The 25563-nt window shown below is 36.0% G+C and overlaps 1 protein-coding gene across 5 annotated transcripts in view; it reads right to left on the bottom strand.

The window, feature by feature from the left end:
* Window positions 1-25563, bottom strand: part of DACH1 (dachshund family transcription factor 1) — a 374062-nt gene that overhangs the window by 16291 nt on the left and 332208 nt on the right. For 4 of the 5 annotated variants that reach the window (XM_057424085.1, XM_057424083.1, XM_057424081.1 and 1 more), the window contains 3 exons: window positions 25238-25385; window positions 20841-20984; window positions 20313-20381 (listed from right to left, as the gene is read on the bottom strand). In XM_057424085.1, the coding sequence (XP_057280068.1) occupies window positions 20313-20381; window positions 20841-20984; window positions 25238-25385 (361 nt within the window). Of the gene's footprint in view, window positions 1-16360; window positions 16428-20312; window positions 20382-20840; window positions 20985-25237; window positions 25386-25563 lie in introns of all 5 variants that reach the window. The other variant, XM_057424082.1, reaches the window with a different exon arrangement.

Below are 25563 nucleotides of genomic sequence, written 5' to 3' on the forward strand. Positions count from 1 at the left end.
TGGGAAAGCTGAATGCTTCAATTATATAAAGCCCAAATTGTTTTATGCTATTTTTCTTAATGATGTCAATATAAAAATACCCACTGCTACAAAATGCTATTTTTAGAATTAAAATAGACTTGGCATAGTAATTGGCACTTACATGAATATTACAGATATATTAAGAATTTATCTTAAAATACTATAAACATTTCTGACTTCTGAAGGACATAAAAATGTTTTGCTTCTTTTTTTTTCTGTTTCTTTGTTTTTGTTTTTGGTTTGGTTTTTTTTTCCTTTTTTTGTTTGTTTTTGTTTTGTTGTTCTGGGTTTTTTTTGGTGGGGTTGGTTTTTGGTGTTTTGGTGTTTTGTTTTTTTTTTAATCACACAGGCAAAGAGACAAATAACAAAACCTAAAAGCTTTGGCTGCTTTAAAATTAAACCATACGACTCTCAGGTACTTTAAATTAATATAGCTTTACTGATGGCAAGGGTATCTTTTTTTCTTTTTATTTTTTAAGTGATATAAAAGTAATACAGCAACTGAGCTGGGGTGTGGAAGTGGTGGTTACCTTCCTAGCTTTTAAGACTGCTCACCGCCTGATACAAACTCACCATACAGTTTTATTTACATTTTAAATTTAACTGCTTGTTTGCCTCTTGAATATATTGACTGTTGAACTGCCAGTCTTTTTAACAGAACTTCTTACTCTACAGCTCCTTTAGGGTTATAAAAGAGAAATTGTCACCTATTGCACCAAAATGTTGCCTGTCAGTAATATACCACTTTTGATCTAACACAGAGTAATTCAGTTAAGTCATTCTGTTAAACTTTTCTCTCCTGAAAATCCAAGCAAGCTGCCTTTATACAAAATTATGACTATCAACTATTTCCTTACTGAATCCCATAAAATATTTTAAAATCTATTTTCCTGTACTAAGTTTGAATTAATTAGTTAGTAAGTTGTGAATTGCTGCATCTTGCATCACCTCTCTTTGTTGTTTTTTAGTGCCTGGAATTCTGATCAGTCACCAAAGAAAATATAAAAGCAGAAGTTAACAATATAACTCAACTTCTGTTGTGCCTTTCATCCAGGATCCAGAATACTTTACAAACATTAATTAAGTTTCACAATACCCCTGTGAGATATGAAAGCATCAGTGCTGCCATCAAGAAATCAGTAGATAAAGACTGCATAAAGACTCAATTCTGGCTTAAGGCATTGGTTAAAAATGCACTGAAACATAAAAAATGCGCTATTCTTTCACCATATAATTCAAAAACAAAATATCAGAACTAAAGCATGTAAGGCACCCAAACAAATACTACTATTTTAATTGTGAAATTGATATTATCCACTCGATTTTTTGTTTGCTGCAAAATGTGAAATGAGCAAAGACAGTGAGTCCTTAACATATACTTGTGACTGCGTCACACGCTAAATTTATCCTTTGCAGTTAGATCATCCTGGAGTATAACCCCTGCTGTAAAATGGATTTAGTTATTTATTGAAAAAAAAAAATCCATACCAAACCGAACCAACCAATCAAATCCCCACCCTTCCCCAAAGCTCCCACAAGAAATTATTTTCTCACTTCCAGAAACTGAATTCATCTTTTCTGGAATGTGACTGAGTTTACTAAATTTGTTTGTAGAGTTCGACACCAGGGTACACTAGTTACACCTATGTCTATAGACAAAGGAGAAATACAGACACCTACTTTATGAAGTGGTGAACCGTACTCTAGACACTTCACCCCCTCTGCAGAGGGTCAAGGGTTACAAGCACAGATATAACTGTCTACATTGTAGACTTCTAAGTTTCATCACATTAATTCCAAGCCATGTCTTACTTGCAAGCAAAACTACATTTAAATGGAGAAATACTTATTAGTTGTCCATTACAAATTAGTAATGATACAGTAATATAGTTAACACGCTATAATACAACTATATTAGGAGCATAACACCACTTTCCATTTTAGAGTTCTGTGATCCTTCATCTACCTCTTTTTTCACCTCTCAATGTCCACTTTTGTTCTTATTTCAGAGTTTTCTGAATTCTTTAGATTCTTGTTTTATTCCCTGTGCCTCCCATGGTAGCATCTAATTGCAATAAAAGCTGCAAAGCTTCAAGATTAAGGCAAAATTTAAGTTACCCTTTCTACATTTGAGGGTCATGTTTTATGCAAATTTCAAAACTGTAAAGTATGGAAACATTACAGAACTACACCAAGCAGAAAGGGAATTGTCAGGCATGGATATTTTTCCAGAAATGATGCACAAATACTCATTTCCAACATCAGTAGTTATGAGACTGAAATGCAGTTGCTTGCAGAGCGTTTACTATCACAAGTGATGTTGGAATTCTGAGGCAAGCAAAAAGGAAAATACACAACAGATGAGATTCACCACATTAGCTTCAGCCACCTGCACTGTAGATAGCTGTGTTTGAGCTGGTTTTGTAATCAATGAAGAAACTTGGAAGTTATAATTCATTTTCTTCAAAGGAAGAGATGTGTCTATTACTCTTCATTGACTTTAATAGGAGTCCAGCCTAAATAGCTCAGATAAAGACATCTACTCCATGAAATTGTGAAGTGAAACATATCCCTCCCACTGATATTGTTTGGGTATTTTATAGATAATTACATTGCCTCAGCAGCTATTCCACACCTTCATAATACATAACGATATCCATTCGACCATTATGGTACCCACAATTTCCACTATATCTTATCAGTTGAAAAAATGTTAGGATAATGTAGTAAAGAATATATGACTCTTTATACAGTCTCTATAGCTTACACATCCTGTTTCCTAAATTATTTTATACAATGAGTGCTGTATCTTAACGCACTCTTAAGCAGCTCCTACTTTTCTATCTCCACAGGGCTGGCTTTCTAAGGTGTTGCAAGTATAAAGCATATTCGAACACATTAATGTGTTTATAAACTCCTTGTGCAAGGATTTAAGCATAGGCATTTCATAATAAAATGAGTGCAGATCCTATCATGCTGTTTCATTGCGCAAATAAAATTCGTTGCATTCAAAATCCCCAATCATTTCTCTATTTCAAGTTATTATTCCAATAATATTGTACTTATCCTTGAAAAAAATGGAACTCCGTTCCACAAATCTTACTATGAACAGCGTTAACATTCTGTATAGAAGCTATTTTATTTTTACCACACTTCGCTATTATTTCTCCACAGACACTATTTCCAACAGTATTAAGTAGCTGATGCATTACCTTGGCATTCTAGGTAGTCCCCTTTTAAAGTAGCAGCCTTCACCTTTATCCCCAAAAAACTGGTCATCATCCTCTTACTATTCTTTTTACAGAAATTGCCTCTATGAAGTACGTCATTTCCTTTCATCTCCTTACACTTCTACATTCAAATTTTGCACAAAACCTTAATACCATTTTTTTAAAATTCTCTTTCTGGATGTCTAACTGTTTTGGATACTCTCTCAAAGTTGCTGATCACTGCAACCTGTCGTTTAACTTTAGGTCCTCTGCCACTACTGTCCTTTATAACTGTTACTGTCATCAGTCTTACTCCAGGTTCAATCACCAAATGTCAGGCAGTAACTCACAAACTGTTTTTTCCACAACTGTTAGTCTAAAAGATTATAAACTAACCCCTTGCAGTATTTTGAATTTTAACCTATGATGGTAGTCTCTTTTACTGTACACTATATCTGCTCCAGAAAAGCTGTTATGTATCACAGGTTGACAACAATAAAAGATACCAAAATGTTTAACTTGTCAAATCTATTTGTAAATTAAAATAAAAAAATTAAAAAATCATCAATTATCATGAAATTCAAGTACTTTACAACCCCTTGGAAACTTCTAGGGGAGGAAATAAGGTTTCTCAAATTTAAAATGTTGCTGTAGTCAAAATGACACAGAATGTGCAATAATGTGTTTGTTTTTCAGATACCTTAGGTCTGAAGAGATTTTTTTGCATACTACAATTATAAAAACATTTAAAACATACAAACTTCTGCAATTTTTATTTTAATGAAGATGAGAAGTTCATTAATGAAGATAAATATTTCATTAGATGTTAAATAAAACAAAGAGATTTTCTGGCTTCTCTCAGCACAAAATTCCTTTGAAAGATTAATTAAAACATGCAAATTATGCAAATTAGACCCATGCAAATATTTTATGAAGACAATTAAGGGAACCATTAATTACTGCTTTTTTTTGCTTCAGTGAGATTCATTCATTTAATTTTAATTTCACTTTAACTGTTTTGATGTATAATCTTGCAGCTAAGAACTTTATCTTTCCTAGTGGGTCACTTAAACTTATAAATTTCATCAAGTGAGCAGCAACAGAAATCTGTAAAGATATTCTCTGGGCTGTGTTTAGTATCAAGAGAAATTTTTGACACAATGCACTCCCAGAAACTGCAAAACTGGAAGGGAATGTGAGCTCATTCTTGGACAAGGTTCAACTGCTGGAAAAGCAATTAATTTGCTTTGGCTGTGCTAATATAGGGGAATTAGAAAGTGTGACACAAGACAAATAGAAATAATTAGTTCTCCAAAATGATGTTCTCATTAATATGGTTTGAACAGTAGAAATAAAAAACATTATTGTGGCATGTCTGCATTCTGTCCCTAGCCACAGGAGGTAGAAAAATGCAAGATACAGCATTTTTTTACCTTTGTAGTTTGTGCGGTGATGGCATTCATTTTTATTTTTTATTGTAGGTTTTAAGGAAAGGAAATTGTGGACCTTATGTTGTTATTTAAAAACTACTGCACTTGCATAAAGCATAAGGGACCCCTAGGTTTCTAAACTGTTTGCTTGCTGTGAAAATATGAAGCTATAAATATAACTGACTAGGCTTTTCACAACAATACACTCAAGTTCCTAAACTGAACTTTGATTTCAATAATGTTCATTTAAATCCTATTTTATTATATGCAATACTCAAGGTGTAATATGTTTATTCTGTAGTTTAAGCTACTATAGTAAAGGATTACTTTATGGTATCCCTTCCGAGTCTGAAAACATAAAAGAAGCTTTCTTTTTCCACAATGTGAATATACATCCTTAAATTTGACAAAGTATAGAGGTACATTTTAGTTGCTCTCATTCTTGACACTTGTACCAGTATAAACCAGGTTTCCTACAAGCAGAGAAAATCACTAGCTGATATTCTTCACAAAAACAGGCTGTTACAAGACTGTTAAGAATATTTGCTCACCTATAGTCTAAATTTCTTTGCAGAATTAAAGGTAATGTAACATTATAAGCCCCCTCAAAGTATTAAACTTCCCTTCCCTCCCCCTTAGGCGGTATGACTTCAACAGTTTACTAAGTTTCAACTGAAGGTACCTCCCTTTGAAAGTTTTGCTGTGTACATACTTTTTATCTGCAATACGATATTTAGAGTGTAATGGTTCAGTTTATTTATTCTTTTAGTTAAGTGTCAAATTTACAGCATCTGACAGAAACTGAGATTTTCTCTAAATGCAACAAGGGAAGCAAAAATGTGGCCATGCCTAACTTTATGTTTTTTGATAGATGATTACTACCATTGAGAAAATTCTCAATTTTCTTAATTTTACCACCACAATTACCACACACATTTAGCAAAAATATACAAGAAAATTTCTAGAACTCACATTGTAATAATTCTGTACGTACAGAATCCTGTCTTTAGGGATATTGTTGATAAAAGAAAATGTGTTAAAGAAATGTGTTGTTAAAGAAAAAACTTTAACTTCAGAAGTTGCAAGTTAAAACCTATGAAACTTTCCTATTCTTTGAACAGCCTTTTTTTTTCTTTAACAACATGGATATAATACTTGCATGTTCCTAATTTGGTAAGAATGCATCAGTTAAGCACATGGATGAATGACCACAACACTTGCAAAATGCTGGGAAGTACCTTCGTCCTTCACCATCAATTCTGTTGCTGGTCAACTTTTTTTTGCAAACTTTTATTGTATCTGTTCTTAATGATTTCTTTCTAGCCAAATCTTAGAACCAGCACCTCAGCCCCTACCTCCTAGACTTTTCTAGGCTAGCCTTTGATAAAAGGGTTTTGGTATTCAAATATTGTTTTCCTTTTGTTAGGATCTTCTTATTTTCCATCCACATGGCTGATTTCTTTCCCAGTTTGACTTTTGGCTTCTTCCTCAACTTTCTGTTTCAGTTTCTCAGGGCTGTGATCTTCCTCCCATTGTCTCCCTCTCCCAGCCTTCTACCTGAGTTATCTAATCCACAATAAGAAATTCCACCATCATATCCTCACTGACAATTGACAAAGCCCTTTGTACCTCATGACTATTCCCTTCTGTCTGACCTAAAACCTCAGCCTGTTTTTCTGATTTTCTGTGTGATCTCAGGCTGGGGAACAGAGCTCTTAATCATTCACCCCTTCTGATTCCTCCTCCTCTTCCTTACCACAACTACTCCTCTTAGTCACTGTGAACTACTCTTTCATCTTGCCTGTCAGTGAAGTTCAAAATGAAGGTATCCTGTTTGTTACTTTTGACTCTTCAATACAACACTGTCTAAATCTCTTCTCAGAAAAAAAACCCTTTCCCCCATTTTCCTATCACTCCATCTGGATGCAAATTCACATACCGTTTCTTCTCATGTCTTTCCTTCTAAAGCCTACTTCTGTGTAAGCTGTATAAACAAATTCATATGGCAAAAATATTTTTCTAGACTAGTTCTTTGAATTGTCACTCCGTCACTGGCTGTTCCCTTCTAACAAATGGAAACAGAGAACTTGAAAGGTTTCGCCTTATTCATCACCTTCTGCGTTACTCCTTATCAAAATGCTTCAAATTGGCGTGATGCTTCCAAGTAACTACCTTCACAGTTTTTTCCCCTGTTGCTCTCCACAGTTAAGAAAACCCTCTTTTAATGTTCACAAGACTAACTCAGTCCTTCAGGCTCAAAATCTGGATTTGCAGGTGAGTCTGACAGCAAGACCTGAGATCAAAAAAGGTACCTGAATCAGGAATCTACCTGATCAGAAATGTGGGTTCATGAACACATATAAATTCTTACATAAACAGAAGAAGTCATTTACCAGCACAGACACTAACATCTCACAGTCCTCATCTCATCTCAAAAGACATTTGTGTAAAGCTTTAAGGGAAATGACATTACTTGCTATACTCCTTTACTAATTTTTGTTTACCTTGGTCATGAATGGGGACAGTAATTTCAAGAATATGGTAGGGGATATATGTAGGGATGATCATGTCAAAGTATTTAAATAATACTATTGCACCATTGCTGCGGTATAATGGGTTTATGTCATAGGAGAAAAGTATTGAATACTCTTCCACATAAACATCTGGCAATTCTTTGGCTTCTTGCTGTTGCCACAGGATATTTGGGGATAGTTTTGCCTTTGATGACTCAGATTTCATTAAATGTTGCATCTTTTTTGTGTTTTTTACCAAAATATCAAAAGGAAATTATGCAGTAAAGAATGAATGCTTAGTCTTCAGCTCCTGGAGTACAGGAAGCTGATACTGGTTTGTCTTCACTTCAGTGAGCAGGAAAGTACAGCAGGTATTGAGTCTGCCTGTATACAAGGAAGCTGAAGAATGAAATTCAATGGAGCTTTGGGTTAGGAAGCTAGCAGAACATATATAAATTAAACAATCCATTCCCTATTCCTTTATTGTAGCCTCAAACCTTTTCCATGTCATTATGCAAGTAATTTTAATGAAACTGGTTATATTTATGTAGGAGTAACAGAATCTAGAGTTTATGTCCAGTCTTTTGCCAAAAAGGTCAACCTGGTATGAGAAGGGTGATCATTTTGAATCAAGAAATAATCAAATAATATATATAATAATATATTATAATATATAATATTGACAGATGAAGTTACTTTATAAAGGGGTGATACACAAACATCAGGCACTTTTAATGTCTATAATAGTTTAGAAACCAAATGCCAAGGAACAATCTTCTTTATGACACAGCTAACATGATACCACTTTCCAACACCTGTCTAAGAAGTAGTAAATGTGGCTGAAATAAAAAAAGAGAGAAAAAAAGGAACAGCTCTCTACACAGTTTACAGGCAAACACTGGTAAACAGCTTACAGTCAGCAGATCTAATTCCTCAATCAACCTAAAGACACAGGACTACAGTTCAGTTGTGAAGGAACTAGAAATCCACTTTTTTTATATTTTTTCATGATAGGCTACAGAAATACCATTTCACTGAAATGATTTTTTAATAACTTTTTTATCCTGGCTTGAAAAAATAAAGTCTTTTAGTTCTTTCTGTGGAAGGAAAAAAAAATGATTTGTTTTTCAGCTGATGACACTATGCTAAAACACACTGAATGTGTGTTCTACCAGCCTGTTCAGGTTTCAGTTACCTTCTGAGGGAGAAGATGAACGGAAAAGAATACTCATGGGAAACAAATAGGCAGTTTAGCAGCTTGCAGTGCCCATCTCTCCCAGGCAGCAAGACAACTGGGGTGACCTCAGAAGTCTGTTAGGTAAGAATTCATAGATCCGATCCTTCCCTGTTTGAATAACATGAACATGGAGGAAAGAGGGAGGAAGAGATGAACAAAAATGTAACAGAGCAAAACAATTCTATATAAAGTCTTAATAGCCTTTTTGGTGCACAATGTGCTTTATTTAATATTCTTACTGTCCTGATTTTTCCCATTTGACTCTGTTCATGCTTAGTCATTAATTTTACACATAGTTGTTTTAAAAGTGCTGTAAAGTACTATGTTGGAAGAAAGCCTTTGATTGATTAATCATTTATCTCAGTAGAAAAGTAATGAACATACTTGATTTCCAGCAGCTTCGTATATATGCAGCTATGGGATGTAAATAGCAATAGCAATTTCAAAGAGAATGTGAAAAAGTTTATGTAAGCGTATAAGTGTTGAATAAGAGGGCTCTATTAGAATACTTTGCAACATATATGTAATTGTTCACTAACTCTGTGCCCTTCCTTTGCTTTTAGGGTGATATTTTGGTGGATAAAGAACTGGCTGGATGGCCGCATGCAAAGAGTTGTGGTCAATGGCTCAATGTCCATCTGGAGACCAGTAACGAGTGGTGTCCCTCAGGGACCGGTGTTGGGACAGGTCCTGTTCAACATCTTCGTCGCTGACATGGACAGTGGGATTGAGTGCGCCCTCAGCAAGTTTGCCAATGACACCAAGCTGTGTGGTTCCGTTGATACCCTGGAGGGAAGGAATGCCATCCAGAGGGACCTTGACACACTTGTGAGGCGGGCTGATGCCCACCTTGTGAAGTTTAACCATGCCAAATGCAAGGTCCTACACCTGGGTCGGAGCAATCCCAGGCACAGCTACAGGCTGGGCAGAGAAGAGATTCAAAGCAGCCGTGCAGAGAAGGACTTGGGGGTGTTGGTTGATGAGAAAATGAACATGAGCTGGCAGTGTGCACTTGCAGCCCAGAAAGCCAACCGTATCCTGGGCTGCATCAAAAGGAGCATGACCAGCAGGTCGAAGGAGGTGATCCTGCCCCTCTACTCTGCTCTTGTGAGACCTCACCTGGAGTATTGTGTGCAGTTCTGGTGTCCTCAACATAAAAAGGACATGGAACTGTTGGAACAAGTCCAGAGGAGGGCCACGAGGATGATCAGGGGACTGGAGCACCTCCCATATGAAGACAGGCTGAGGAAGTTTGGGCTGTTCAGCCTGGAGAAGAGAAGGCTGTGTGGAGACCTCATAGGAGCCTTCCAGTATCTGAAGGGGGCCTATAGGGATGCTGGAGAGGGACTCTTCATTAGAGACTGTAGTGACAGGACAAGGGGTAATGAGTTCAGTCTTCAACAGGGGAAGTTTAGATTGGATATAAGAAGGAAATTCTTTCCTGTTAGGGTGGTGAGGCACTGGAATAGGTTTCCCAGGAAGGTTGTGAATGCTCCATCCCTGGCAGTGTTCAAGGCCAGGTTGGATGAGGCCTTGGGTGATATGGTTTAGCTTAAGGTGTCCCTGCCCACGGCAGGGGGTTTGGAACTAGATGATCTTAAGGTCCTTTCCAAACCTAACGATTCTATGATTCTGTGATAGATAACAGGATTATGTACCTTAAAGTTTAAAGGTGTAGCTAACAATGACCTATGAACACTATGAAACAATTGTCTATTTATAGGGTACTGCCTGCAATCAATACCACCTTCTGTTTAAGTTAATCAATGTTGTCTTTAATTCATTAGTTTGGGTTGAAAACCTGCCAAAGTGCTAGACTCTTAGGGAGGGGGATAGGGAACATATTTATTACTTTTGGGAACATACTTTTTACTTTTTGGTTTCCATGCATGGGAAGATGATTTCAGTATTTACTCATGGTCAAGGAAATATGAAACAAAATAAATCCTTGCTGTATGCTTCCTCACTGACTATTCAGATTTCAACAGTAAAAAACAAACGAGCAAGAGACGTCATGAATGTCTAATGTACAATCTAGGTTTAAAATACGTACTATACTGGATTGTGTGTCAAGCCAAAAAATCAGTAAAACAAACGTCTTTAAAACTAGTGAGGTTGTAAAGACAGTAAGGCTTATTCTTCTTATGGAAAATAAAATATTTAGATTAGTGTACAGGAGAGAGCCCAGCTTTTTCTAAAATGTGGAGAAATTAGAGAACCTATTTCCAGAGAAACAGCTTCCGCAACAGTAATGAAATTCGAAGTAGCGCACACAGATTGTTATTTATTATATGTGTATAATTCCATTAAAGTTCACAGCACTGTACAGTTGAATAATAAGTGCATGACCCTGACAATACAAAGCGTTACACACTGTAGTAAAAAAGCAGATGAAGTTTAAGGCACTAATCTGAGGGAAAATGAAGCATTTTAAGCATGTGCTACTGCAAACAGGAACAGTATTTAACCAGCAAATATTTTTGGAATACTGAACAAAAATAAAATACAATCAGGTAGACTAACCAAAGGGAGTTAGTAAAGCAGCTAAACTAAATGTCATTGAGGGTTAGACACTAAACTTCCTACAGTTTCCCCGCTTTAACCCCACCACTTCATCTAAAAATACTTTGAGTATAAGAAAGATAACAGAGAAGAGCAATGCAGGAAAGACTCTCCCCTTCAGCTTCTAAAATTGATACATTTTCACCAATGCATCAATTTGTTTGACAAACTCTGGCATTCAGAGAAGTATTAATAACAAGAGAGCAGACATTACAGAGTAGGTCACTACAGCAGCTTTGCTCAGTTCTCTTTTTCACAGTTTTCTGGTAGCTCAGATCACTACTTGTAGCTACAGGTGCTAGAATAGCCCTAAGGAGGGCATGGTCCTTATGTCTGCAGTTAACCACAGCTGTAGAGGCTGAAACCAGTTGCCTTACTGAAATTAAGAAACCTTAAGAATGGAAAACTTAAGGAGGAAGCCTGATAATCAGACAGGTAAAAAGAAAAATGCAAAATCTATGTTAGATTGCTGAAAGTCACATGTTCACAAGACATGGTATTTCACAAACATAGGCAGACCTTACTGCTTGTTGACTCCTAAGCTGAAAAATAGAGTCTTCCTTGACAAATTAAATGGGAAGTATTAGGTTTGGTTTGGGGTTTATGTTCTTGCTTTGTTGGGGTTGTGCTGTTTTTGTTCATTAGTTTTTTGTGTTTTTGTTTTTTTTTTTTTTGTATTGGGTTTATTTTTGTAGGAGTGATTGCTTTTGTTACTGTTGTTTTTGGGTTTTTTTTTGCTGTTTTTTTTTTGCTGTTGCTTTCTTTTTTTTTTTTTTTTTTTTAAATCTAGAATTAAAGATGGAATAACGGACTATCAGGCTAAGTGCCTTAAAAGTCACAAAAAGTTCATCTCCAAAAAAACCCAGACCACTGTTTTGTAATTGCTGTTTTACAGAACCTTTTCATATTCTGTGGGTCTAGAATAGTCAGCTGTTTGTTTCCATAAACAGCCTAGCAAAGTAGCAGATGTTTCCTTGGGCAGATATTCAATATATCTAGGAAAAAAAAAAAACAACCCTTTGCCTTCCAGGCTTCTGACAGCTTTGTTTCCAGCTCCTGACTTCTTTTCCCTGCTGAAATGTTCAACCTTTATAGCAGGCCTGCACAACAGGTGGGCCGTGGGTCTCTTGCAGCTTGAAAAACCGTTTGGCCCATCAGCTGCTGTGAAGCATCATGTACTGTTTGATTTGCCCAGCTGCCAAGAGGCAGCAACAAGATGTTCAGCAGAAAACGCGTATATCTCCTAGCTTGTCACTGATCCCTCAGAATGTATGCATCTCCTAGTCAGCCACCTGGTCAACCAGCACACACATAGCTTCTCATCATACACAGACGTTGCCTCACAGGTCAAAGAAATGGCCTAATAATGAAGATATGGGGTATTCAGAAGTAGTATTTGGCAGGGAGGGGGAGGCTGAAACAGAGGGGAAAGGAAAATGGGAAAGCAGTAACATAAGAAAGCTGAAACAGAATTGAAACAGTTCAGCAGAGAAGAAAGGATGTCACATGGGAAAATGAAAATGTATTTTCCTTCTCAAAATGAGTTGATGAATCCATACGAGGATCCTGGCTTTATACTATACTGAAGCACCTTTCTGCTAGAAGTCCCACGCAAAAATAAATGAGTAACAAATAATCCACAGTACTTACTAAGCAGCAGTAAAAATGGAATACCTGATAAACAAGTGTCAATTGAATAAAAATGCAAAATTTACAAGTTTATATATATAGTTAACATTTCTAAGAAGTTTAATGAGGAAAAAAAGGCAAGAATAAAACCTGGTAAAACGTATAAAGAATCAGATGCTTTCCTTTTCTTGGGTTTAATCAATCGGTACTGTAGAGAACATATGACCATTGGCTTACATGGCATTATACAGAGAGATGACCTTGTCTCCGAGGGTCTATGGGTGCAAATGGAATTGCTTTTGGTTAAGAGGAAGGGTGGACACAGGGAGCAAGAGAGAAAATGCAAAGACAGGAGAGAGAAGCCCTGGGAGAAAGATACTACTGTTGAAGGGACTCTATAGAGGATAATGGATAAGAGAAATTGACTTGATGCTGGTCATAACAGTCAGTATCATGGGCAAAATAAATGAAAGTAACACAAAAGAAAAGGTATTTTAGTTAAAAAGTTCTGCAAAGAGAACTGATGTCCCCAGAAAAGAAACAGATGTCCTGTCATTTGAGGATATTGAAAACTATTTTTAAAAAAATCATTAGTCAATTTGAGACAAGTCTTGCACTGCAAAATGTGTCCTGTTACAGCCAACAGTATTCTTCTTTAAGACTATAAACCATAAACTCCCATAAAATTTAAGATTTAGAGAAATTAGTATAAGAAGTCTAATGCAGTTGGAATTGAAGATAGAGACAGAAAATGTAAGTAGAGGGAGTGATAGAGACTGGTTAAACACATAGAAACACAGAAATTAGGGCACTGGAAAACACTGTGAAAGGGAGCTAGTAATAAGAAATGGTTGGCTGACAGTAACAGAGCCTGAAGTTGAGGGATTGAATGGTTTGGACTTACTAGACAAGAACAGAACCAAGTGGCTGAGTATAGAATGAAAGAGGAGGACAGAAGACATACAGGGTAAGAAAATCCGTTAAAGTCATCTGAAGAGGAAGAAATCTTGACAAGTAACTGGATGTGTGGCATATGGATAGAGTGTTATAAGCCACTATCTGCAGATGTCTGGATCTTGATTAACAAGGATATTACGTATGAGAAGTTAAAATTAGAGGCTGGAACTGAAAATGAATAGAAACTTGTATTGAAAGGTAAGCAAAAAAAAAGGCAAGATTATAAAATTTGGAAATGGCAAATTAGGCCATAGATAAGGAAGAAACATGAATAAGAAAGCGTGATGGAGACACTGTTAAAAGAAATACAGGGTGCAAGAAAAGTGCAAGGACAATTCTGTGCCCAAGGGCATGAAATGTATCCCAAGATTGTCTGTATTTATCTCAACAGGTATCTGTAAAACCCCATGGCAAAATGGTCATTCCTTACACCATACTGTTCATAGTAAGGTATTACAGTTAATCAGTTACTTTGTTAGCTTTATCACTAGGAACCAAAAGGTTCTTAGTCCATAAGGGTGTGAAACTTCTGATTGTAGCTTACTTGTAAAAAGGAAAACCCAAGGAAATTGCTACCTGGGACATTATTTAAATGGTGCAGCAAAACACTTAGCTGTTAGGAAATGCCAAAATTAAGATTTGTCATATGAAAGAAACGGAGATAATAATTTGTGCCTCTTCTGTAAAGCATGATGCCTAATGATGAAAATACCATATACAAACCAGGTATTATATAAAACATGAGAGCGCACAGTGAGCACCGAAGATAGAGAAAATATTGGATAGATATCCGTTTATTCAACTATATCCTTGTCCCCCACACTGAATGAGACAGAGTACTGTGAAAAATACAGTATCTAATCATATAATTAAAGATTATATCACAATGCATACACAAAGACAGTTGAACAAAGGTGCGGAAGACAGCCTTAATTCTAACCATTTCCTAATTTTGGAATGCTTGACTTAACAGTCTTGATAATGGCCCTTTTCAATAAAGTTTTTGATCTCATAAAAAATATCATCACATATTTCCACATGCTTTTGTCCAAGATTTATATATCAGAAGTGTAACTGTGCTTACGCTTCACAGAACCACCAAAAGTTCCTTTTCAATGTGGAAGTCCTTCAGACAGCTATCTTTCAGACACACGTACAGAAAGAATCAAGGACTGTTTGGTGAGATTATTACACTGACCTTGCTAGTTGAAAAATAAATTTCAAACCAACATAGAAAACAATTTAGGTTAGGGCTTCAGGCAAATGACTGAAGCTGTATCCAGGCAATTTCTACTAATGTGGAGGGCAGCTACAGGGCATCTTCTCCTAGTGCTTAGACAGCAAAATGAACACACTAAGCTCTTGGCATGGGCAAAGCTGAATCATAATTTCTTTCTCACTCTTCCTCAGTAGCCTTCAAAGGCCTTACAAGTAACTCCATACAGGACTATGCAGTCAGTCAGTGGGCTGACCTGCAGTTGTTTTCTTTCTTTATTCCTGGATCTGCTCAACATCTCCATTTCCTGCCTTATCTTTTCTGAGAGGGAAAGAGACAGATGGTCCTGGAAGCTTTTATGTGCATGGTAGCTAAGTGCCTTTTTTCCTTACATCAGTAAAGCACAGTCTGAAGCCGATCAGAATTATACTGAACTGCACTGTTAATATGAGCCTACAGAAGAGATGGAAAATCAGAAAAAGGCAAGAAGAAACAGTCGGTGGGAAAGGGCTTAGAAAGCTTAACTTGATTTTACTAAGGGACAGAGAGAGTAAGGTAACAAACTCATTTGGAGAAAGTCTGATAATATGCTAGAGGAAAAAAAAAGTTGTAGCAGAATCAGGAAATGAGGTATGAAATATTGAGTGATGGACAAAAGGAACAGAATTTGCACGTGAGGAAAATGCTTAGCTAAGTCAAAACTGAGTGAAAGAGTGAAGCAGGACAGAAAAAGTTTGAGGCCAGGCACAATGCAAAGGGTCTCTCAGAACACAACCAGGCATTTGGGTAAAAAATAAGGAAAGGCCTGAGTATTCATGGAAACTGAACAGGGTGAGAAGACTGCGAACAGAAAACAATGAAGCTGGTTTCAGAAACAGCTGGAATGTGGAAGGTGGAAATTAACTGGAAGAAAGTAGAAATGGTACAGGCTGAGGCAACTGATAGAAAATAGGACAGAAATAGAGAAGACAAAAAAAATAGCAGCCAAGAGAGAAAAAAATTGGTTAAGCTTCCTGTTCTTAACAGAATAGCTTTGGGAGAAAAGTACAGAACAATTTGTGAACAATTTGGGAAAAGGAAGACACGACAGGGACACCACAGGACCATATGAGAAGAATGGTCAATGGGGAAGACAGTGCAGAAGTAGAAGACGACATTTTAGAGACATTTTTAGAAGTTTAGATAATGCACAAAGGTAGTGATTAAATGTAATGAAGATGAGTGTACAGGACTTGAGAGGTAAAATATTGGGGGGCAGAAAACTTGAAATGTGGGATTTATAGCAAAAAATTAGTAACACAGGCAGGCAAATATGGAGTAAGTAAGTATGAAGTAAGTAAGTAAAATGTGGAGTAAGTATGGAGTAAGTAAGTAAAATACGGAGTAAGTAAAATATGGAGTAAGTAAGTAAGTAAAATATGGAGTAAGTAAGTAAGTAAAATATGGAGTAAGTAAGCAGATGGGGAAGAAAATGTCAATGGAAATAAGGAAGTAAGAGCGGCAGTAAATGTTATTGCTCTAGTGTTTAGTAAGAGGTCTGGTAACAAAACAGTATATAAAAGTCAAACATTATCTTTGTATGGTACCTTTTTGTGTGGGATGAGGGGGTCTTGGGAAACCGGATTGGGAGCTAGGCATAGGCATCTAGTGAACCTACAATATGTATGGAGAAGAGGATAATCTGCTTTATTGTTATTTTAAACAGAAGCAAGAAAGAAAACATTTTAAACCAGTGTCTACACCAGCTCCTAGTAACTTTTTATCTGTTTGTATCGATGAAAAAATATGCAAATATATCTGAGACCCATAACAGGGTTATTTAATTATGATTATTTGTTATTATTTTATGGATATTCCATAAAACTGTTTTCTACCCAGTATTTAAAATAAAACCAACCCAACCCAACCCTAAAATATCCTGTACAGCTTCTTTTTATAGTCTCATACTCAAATTTCTTTTTATTATCACTCCCATCTTACAGAGACTTTCCATGAACTAAAAGTAAATCTGAATGAGTGCTACATGATGAAAGATAGAACACAACATACTCCCCTTATTGACAAATGCAATTATGTTTTACACTTAAATTAGTCATATTCCTCACTCACAGAAGCGATAACTAAACCCACCAACATTAAACATAACTGCGAGTTGAGAAGTGTCCTTCCATTTATAAAAAAATATTAGATAAAATTTTCATTTTTAATTATGATTTCCTTGTATATTTTCCTAAATGCTGACATTACACTTGGTATTTCATTTATTTCACTTGCCCACAGAACGCAACAGTTTTTCTACCTTTGTTTGCTTAGTCACAGAACTGCATAGCATGCTTAATACAGGAAGTTGAAAAAAAATATTATTATGGATAAAAAAACTATTACCCCTGACAGGCTTTGACACTGATATAGAGATATGTTTGTGAGAGGAATGAGAAACACATAAGTATTTCCCTTGCAAATATTTTTTTCTCAGAACCTGAAACATGAGATAGTATTGTATTATTTATTACGGACTATATTGTATATTCTATATAATAATGCTTCTATAATGCATACTAGAGTATGCATTATAATGTATCAGTTACAGATAACGTGTAAGGACATAACTGAAATATTGCAAAATTGGAAAGATACAGTCTTTGTTGTCCTGATAGAAATTAAAAAAAGTGTCAGAAAAATCCCAAATTCACTCATTGGAAAGCTTTTACAGAATTTTGCAACTAAATTCTCCAAGGAGCCCGTCTGTACTGAGCATGCTTTATCCCAGTGCTGCAGGAATGAAGCAGTTTTTAACCTGCTTCTCTTTCTCCTCATTCCTGCAAACAGTTGCTGTGCTAAATACTGAAATAAGAACAGAGTACTCTTCAGTGCTTGCCTCCCTGATATCCAGGTGGATGCAGAAGATGAAACAGAATGTGTACTAAACACAGTAGGGAACTTGATAGGAAGGCAGGGGAAAGCAGGAAATACAGATGGAGATATAGCACCAAACATGAAAGGCTGGTAATGGTGAATGTCAATGCAGCTCTTGAAATGACTGGGCAGGAGGTCAGGGTGGCATGAAACTTGAGTTCAGAAGAGAATGCTGGAAGAATGTGAAGCTAGTGAAAAAAAAGAGCGTAACGTATAGCAAAGAAAGAGTGAGATTAGCTATTGACAAAAGCTGGAAACGGAGAGAGGACGAAGAAGCTAGGAGGAACTGGGACAGAGACATGGGGATACGTGCTAAGGGTGACACAGAGAAAAGGGAGCTTATGGTGAAAGGGGATCCTCCTTCCAATATTGGAAGTGAACACAGAGAGTCCTGACATGTAGCATTACTCATCCACTACTATTTCTTGAACTGGTTCTGAAACCTGTCACCCTGTAACAGCTGATCCACAAAGACAACAAGCTCCTATAGTTACATTTGGGTTGTAGGGTTACATATTGTGGTACGTCTAAAAGTTTTTACTGCTGCATGACAACTAAGCTGAATATTTTAAACTATAAGAAATTAGAAGTCTATTTCTTGCTTCTTTTTTTTGCTTTTCTTTATAAACAGCCTGTTTTAATTTTATGTTAAGACTGCAAAGTAGAGACAGGAAATGTCAGAATTAAGGTTGCCTTTGCAACATGATCCAATATCATGATCAGAATCTATCATGGTCCAGTCTTCAGTAAAATAATCTATAGATTTTGGGGTTTTAACCTGCAACACTTTAGACAGATGAATGCAGAAAAGGGTCATCATTACTGAGAGTGTTGCCTGCAAAGTCCTTGATTTCATTTTTTGTAGAAATGGAAATATATGAAATGAGCATAAGAAGGCAGAGGATAGTTGGAAAAGAATGGATAATCATGGTTTAAAAGCTGAAGTGCTGTTCCTATGTAGTTTGGGATAAGTCCTTTAGAAAACATACTTCCAAACCAGCCAGTAATTATGTGTTGCTCATATTATAAATATCCAGCTTGGTATCTCAGCCCATAAGTGAAACTGAAATCAGCAGGAACAGTGATTTGAATACACTGAATACATTTGCCAAAAAATGCAAAGTCTCCTGAAAATACTTGGTCCTGAATACTTGGAAATTAAGTAGTTTGTCATCTTAATGTGTCTGTGACTCTATTTCCCAGCTTTCAAATTGGAATACTCCAAACTTCACTTTCTTGCAGGCATGCTCTGAAGATAAAGTAATTAATGTTTGCAAAGAGCTCAGGTATTGAAGTAACTGGTGTAACAGAAAGACCTCGCAGGAAATTAGAAGTCTGTCTTTGCACCAAAGAAACTAACACAATGACTGGATTATAACAAAATGACATAATGACTGAATTATTACTAAATGAATTACGTCAAATGGTCCTTTGAATAAAGCATATATTTTATGGGAAGGAAAGCAGGTTTCTGGAATAGCAAACCTAGCAACATGTATCCACTTCCCAGGCAACATTTAATCTGGCATATTCCAACTGCTGAGTTATTGACTTTGCAGACATAATTTGTTTTAAATCTAAATATTTTTGGTTTAATTTGTGTGTTTGTCTTTCATCAGAACTTAGTTTCTTTTGTATTTGTTTATGTGCTCAATACATTAAAAGCTTGTTGACTTTTTAGTCTGTTGTTACAGCCTCCTTGTGGCACACCAGGAACAACTCCTAAGGAGCTAGAAAATGCAATTAAATAACACACAGAATATGTCAAACGATATGGTTAAGATGATTGACGAAATGCAAAATAAAGGCAACTGAGAGTGATTACTGGAGCTAATCATTTTAGGCTTGCCTCTGAAAAATGCATCTTCATTTACAATTTAAAACAAATGCTGTTTTTACTGTTTAGTATTCACTACGTAGATTTAGCCTGTTGACTAGAGCAGACATTATAACACAAATACTATCTTAAAAATGTTCTTTGCTAATATCGTGGTGTTTGCAATACATATATATATTTAGATTCACAGGGGAAGTAATAGCAGTCTCTTAGTATTTCATGTATAAATTTACTCAGCAGATTTGTTTTATTAAAATGTAAATAATGGGATATAGTAAATGAAAAATCCTGGAAGGGAATAAAATGTTTATTTATCATTAATGTTCAGAGTAGCTTATTGAAACACACCTTTCAGTAACTGCCACTGAATACTAGCTATGAAATTCTCATCATGCCTTGAATCATACACATTAGGTTCAGCCATTTGTATAGTTAAAAGGCTTCAAATGTTTCAAATATACCTTTACAGACATTGTTATCTCAAAAATCTAACTATGCATACACACAAAACCTGCATTCAGCATGTCTGAGATTCAACCCAATATTGCTTCAAATTAATTATTTTTCTTTAATTGCTCTGTATAACAGAAATGACCTATTAATTTAAAGAAAATCTATCAGTACAGAATGTATTTGCTCTTATAAACAAGCAAGATGAACTTGACCTTTTTTGAACTTGTTTTGATGTGGCCCAGATGGTCGGCTACATGCTTGAATAGCAGTCTAAAGCTGAGGAAAAACTCATATAGCAAGATCTAGATTTATAGCCTTTTGCAAATTCCTACCTTGTATTGTCCTTTCAGCATCTGTTCTGCCCCCGCTGCGGTCAGCTTCTATCTCTGGGGTCAGAGAGTCTAGAAACATAGAAAGGTAAGACTGACACATATTTCATTCGATTCTTATAGCCTTTTTACAACCTGTTACTCCATTTCTGAATTGATTCTGACAAATCAACATTTGTCAGGTTTTTTAATGTTGAACAATGACTGGAGGCAAGGACAAGTTTTTGTTAGACTAGGAAGATTAATGAGCAATAGATTTTTCAAGCATAAAAGGGGGGAGAAAAAGAAGAAGAAAAAAAAATTGACTTCTCAAGCTAATAATATAAAATTGTACTAGTTTGAACATTCTCTCCAGTGAGTTTATTTGCACACACTATATAAAGTACCAAACAATAAAGAGAGAGGCATCGCTGGAATTAAGGAAAGAAAAGATATTTTCTTTCTGTTCTTTCCCATCATGTTATAAATTTTCAATATAACAAGCTTGTTTTGGCACTTAAATTGAAAGTTAATGACACTGAGGCTTCTTACCATTTAGGACCCTTAGACTATCTGTTGAAGCTGCCTGTTTCAGTGTCTGTTCTGCTTGTTCCCGTCGTTTAGTCTCAAATTCAAGTGCTTCCTGCAATTTCCTCTTTGCTTTCTTTTCCTTCTTTAGCCTTTTCTGAATTATTGCTAAGAAAAAAGAAATTCAGTGAAATCAGAGTTAGACCTGAAACTTGGCTACACAATTACCTATTAAGAGTCCCAAGAAATGCTACAAATGCAACAATTCAGATAAACTGATGAATTTACACCAATCTCAATTACTTGAAATTTGCTGGAATCACACTGGGATATTCTAAAAGCTACTGTTCTATACCATAGTACTGAAATCTCTAAGTGATATTCAGTTATAGCATATATTTGTTTATAAACAGAAGAGAACCTGTGAACGTCCAAATTGGAAAACCAGCAGTAAAATGTACTTTTGCATCATCTGACATAGATAAGCCTCTGTCTCTAAAGATGAGTAATATTTTTCAGAATTAAGTGTACCGTTTTGTTACTGCCCATAGCATATGGTATACACATAGCAACGAAGTTCTTCCCTGTCGGCCAGCCTGCCTGCCTGCCTGCAGCTTCTCTCCCACAAGAGGGAGATTCCAGCTGCCTGGGCTCCCAGGCTGTGGGAGGAGCCCAGATCCAACTTTGCGGCGATCCTCATTCCTTACGGAAAAACACTGAGTTTTCCAACTCCCCTCCAACCTGCTTCTTCCTGCAAGCCATCCAACTTCTTGGTGTTCAGTCTCTTCCTATATATTTTTCTTATCCACATTTCCCTTTGTTTTTCCCTTTTCTTTTTCTCTGTTGGTTCCTGTCCCTTCAGCCAACTAAACTTGAAGAACTCACAGCAAATCCTTTATGGTGCTGGATCCCTCAGCCAAGTAAATTTTACTTTGCTTTGTCAAGTGGGAGGCAAAGTATTAGGAGAGGAAGGAGTATTATAAAATTAAGCATTAGAGGCCCCTAATTTAGCAAAACTATTTCCTTGTATCTCTTCAGTTCAAATTGTACAAGGGAAAGGTTTGCATTGCAAAATCAGGATGCAACAGTATCAGTTTTCTTTTCCATGTTACTAGTGACTTACAACTACTAAATTAAAATTTGCATGATCCCTAACAGAAGGAGCATTATCACAGGTTGTAAGGATAATGAAATCCATTTTTTCCTACTCAATAAAAGCCAAAGCGAGCCTGTATATAAATCATGTAAAGTCACAGAGCATATCATTGTCTCCCCCACCACATCTCAACCCTTCTTACATAGCCCATTTGTTGTTTTCAGGGACATGCATGTAAGAAGATTATTTCTCATGAGATCTTCCTGGATAACCTTTTCCTGGAGAGTCTATTATTTCGATACTAACTTAAAAATGGTGTACTAAACTAGATACTGAAGAATTCTTTACACACACTAAAGGAACTATCCTTACCAAAACCAGATAGAAGGTGATACTAGGTTTGACTGCCAAGATCTGTCTAGCCCTTCATCTCATTCCAAAGTAACCTCTAGCAAACGCCTAGGGATGATAGCTGGAAAAGGTGAAAATATACTTCCATCTGTTCATACTATCCATTTCCAGTAGTCTGGAATGATGGTATCTTTCACAAAATGCAAATATCAAAACTTGTAAAGGAAAACATCATTGTTATTACTATTGAATTTATATGCTAAGAATAACCACTTCTGGGGAGATCTTGGATATTTTGTGTCGTTATACAGAACTGTTCAGACACAAAATGAATATAAGCACATACCCTGTAGTCAGAAGAGCTACACGATTTATATCCAAGACTTTGGAATTTTGGTTCTTTCTCATTTTGTATAGTACCAACTACTTTACTGGCTAATTAGCTTACACTATCAAAGAACAGCTAGTATCTGTACAAAGGCTAAACTAAATACATTTTGAATCATTGCACGGTTTTAATGTTTTCATTATAAGTACTTCGAAAGTGATTGCAATAAATGAGAAAGAAACATATGTTGTGTTTTGAATTAAAATGTCATCATGGCTGACACATTGTAGATGTGACTACAGCAGTCAGAGCCAGAATTAGCAAGCCCTTACTGTGTAGCTGCTCACAGAAGAGATATTATCCTACTTTCACCAGCTGATGAGACACATCCTACAGCCTTAGGAATCACTAATTGGAATACTTACAAAGAAAGAAAGAAACAGTACAGTAAATAAGCAGCTCTGTAGGACATACAGTTAGCAGCAGTGAATTTAATGCAAAAAAGGTAAAAATACTCAGATCTCAGATGTAGCAACCAAGGAAAAAGATACTCAGTTGTGTTAACATGACGAGCCGAAGGTAGATACTGCTAATGCTCAAGGTCCCATTCACCTAATGGGTTTTGACCTGTATGTGACACAGTGACTCGTGTTTCTATGCTGTAGCTTTTAAGTGTATTTCAATTTTTTCACATGGTATCTCATATCAGAGATGTGGCATACTTCCCCAATCTTGCTCATGCTTTCATTAAGACGTGAAACTTTAAGACATGACAGTTGTTATCTGGAAAATTGATAGCAGGTAAAGCCTCCTATGTGTTTTTCTACCTTTAATGGAAGAATATATTCTCACAATAATTACAGTCTGGCCTTATTTTTTCTCTACTACTTGGATCTGTTTTTAAAGAATAATCTATCATTTTGGTTTCTTTGTACAGAAGTATCCAGTAGCAGAGATAGTCTTTGCTCTGCTGCATACCACCATTAAGTGTTCAAATCCATTCCTCTTTGGTCTGACTCTTTTACCAGTGGAATGTTACCGTTACAGGGACACATATGAAAAAAGCAAATAATGCATCATGCTGAAAATAACACTGTCAATTATTTCAGTATCCTGAATAAAATATGGGACTATCCCATGCTCTTTCCTGACATACAGTTTTGTGTAAAATTAATTTTATTTAATTTTAACTGCTCAAAATGTATGTGTCTAGTCCATCCTAGTCAACTATATTCCCTCTGGAACTAAAAGGAAGAGAAAGAAGTCTTCACAGTGTAACTGATCCCACTTACCTGTCAGAAAACAGGATATATGAATCTCTTTTGTTATTGACCAGAAAGAAAACTTATATTAACTTGAATAAGGTGCTTAACTTTTAGTTGGTGTAACTCAGGTAAAGTCAGATGCTCCCCCTCTCCCCCCAACCTTTTCTATTGTCCATGTGATTGCCCAATTCTAGAAAGGAATACATATTTGAGCTGTTGTGAGACACAGAGGTAAAAGGATCCACATCGTAACAGCTCTTTTACAAAACTTTAGAAGTGTAAGAAGTGCAACTGTACTGAGAAAAACGGGCCAGTTGTGGACAAAGGGATAATTCATTGCATGTATGTGGCAATTGCTAATGATAACTGTCTTTAAAAATGTATAGTCAAAAATTTAAAAAGGGTAATTACTGATGTCACAGTCCTACCCTTTAATGGGTCAAGGCATGAATCAGGATTATATTGTGTACTTACTGCTAGCATGTTAGTTAAAGATATAATGATATTGGTTGGGAATTCAAGTGTTCTCAGGATTCCTTATTTAGCTGGTTCCCACATAATTAAACTGGACAAGAAGAGAGTTATAACTCTAGTCCTGCAAAAAATAATATCTGATTTGTCATAGTCTGTGTTAAACAACAAGTTAACAGAGGTTAACTGTCCCTGGCAAAGTAATTAGACACCATTAAAGAGCAAGACATACATATACAGAAAAGTAGACACATAAAGAAAGATGGGAACGTGCTCGTAATGCAAACAGTTAATGCAAATCACTGTAAACCGTCTTACCTTTAAATCAATGAAATTATTTGAAAATCTTTAACATGTATATGCTTGACAGTGGGCTGATGTTAATATTTGATATGCTACTAATACTGACTTACTATGAAGAACCTCAACAGTTTCTTCTACAAATGTGTTTGATCAACTATGCATTATAAAGGTCATGAATTATTACTGTCTTTATATTTATTACATATGGTTTGCCTACATATGCAATATATGACCCTAACACATACAAGCAGAAAAAAGTTCCTAAAACTTGATATAAATTGTCTTTGTATTACATAGCTAGCATTTCTTATAATGATCACAACTTGCCAAAGTCCATAACAGCACCTATGGTATTTATAAATATGTTGTGTATTACCGGTATAATAAGTAACATTCAGGTAAATCTTTGAGAAAAAGTTTCTTGTTCCAAATCTCATGAAGAACTTATGCAGAATCAGGCAGGTTGTAAAATGTCCTGCATTGCAGTCAGCCTGAACATAACGTGAGGTAAGGGGAAAAGTTTTGATCAAATACAGGTGTTTGATAAAAGATTAGGTTTCCTAAGGAAATAAATTACAAGGTGTTTATGTCTGCTTAATTAAGCTACCTCTGTTCTTCTGCTCCACAGCCAACTGCTTTTCAAGTGTTTCCCTCAGTTCTCGTTCCCTGAAGAGCTCCATCTTCAGCTCTGTCTTTTCCAGCTGGACTTGTTTTTCTTGAGCTCTGGCATTGTCTATAGCAACCTTTAGTAGACCCTGTTCAAAGATTAAGTTGCATAACATTTGAAGAATGTTAGAACAGCTGACATAATAACTAACTTCTGTTATTTTTCCTTGATTAGTCTTGTGACATTTTACAAATTAAATAATCCTGTTACTGGGTCAAAGCCTCCCAATTATCAATAACAATTTTTTACTGGAATTCATTTTAACA

The sequence above is a fragment of the Pezoporus wallicus genome, unplaced genomic scaffold (assembly GCF_028554395.1).
Source record: "Pezoporus wallicus isolate ANWC-B61680 ecotype Strahan unplaced genomic scaffold, APGP_CSIRO_Pwel_v1 contig_16, whole genome shotgun sequence".
Taxonomy (NCBI): domain Eukaryota; kingdom Metazoa; phylum Chordata; class Aves; order Psittaciformes; family Psittacidae; genus Pezoporus; species Pezoporus wallicus.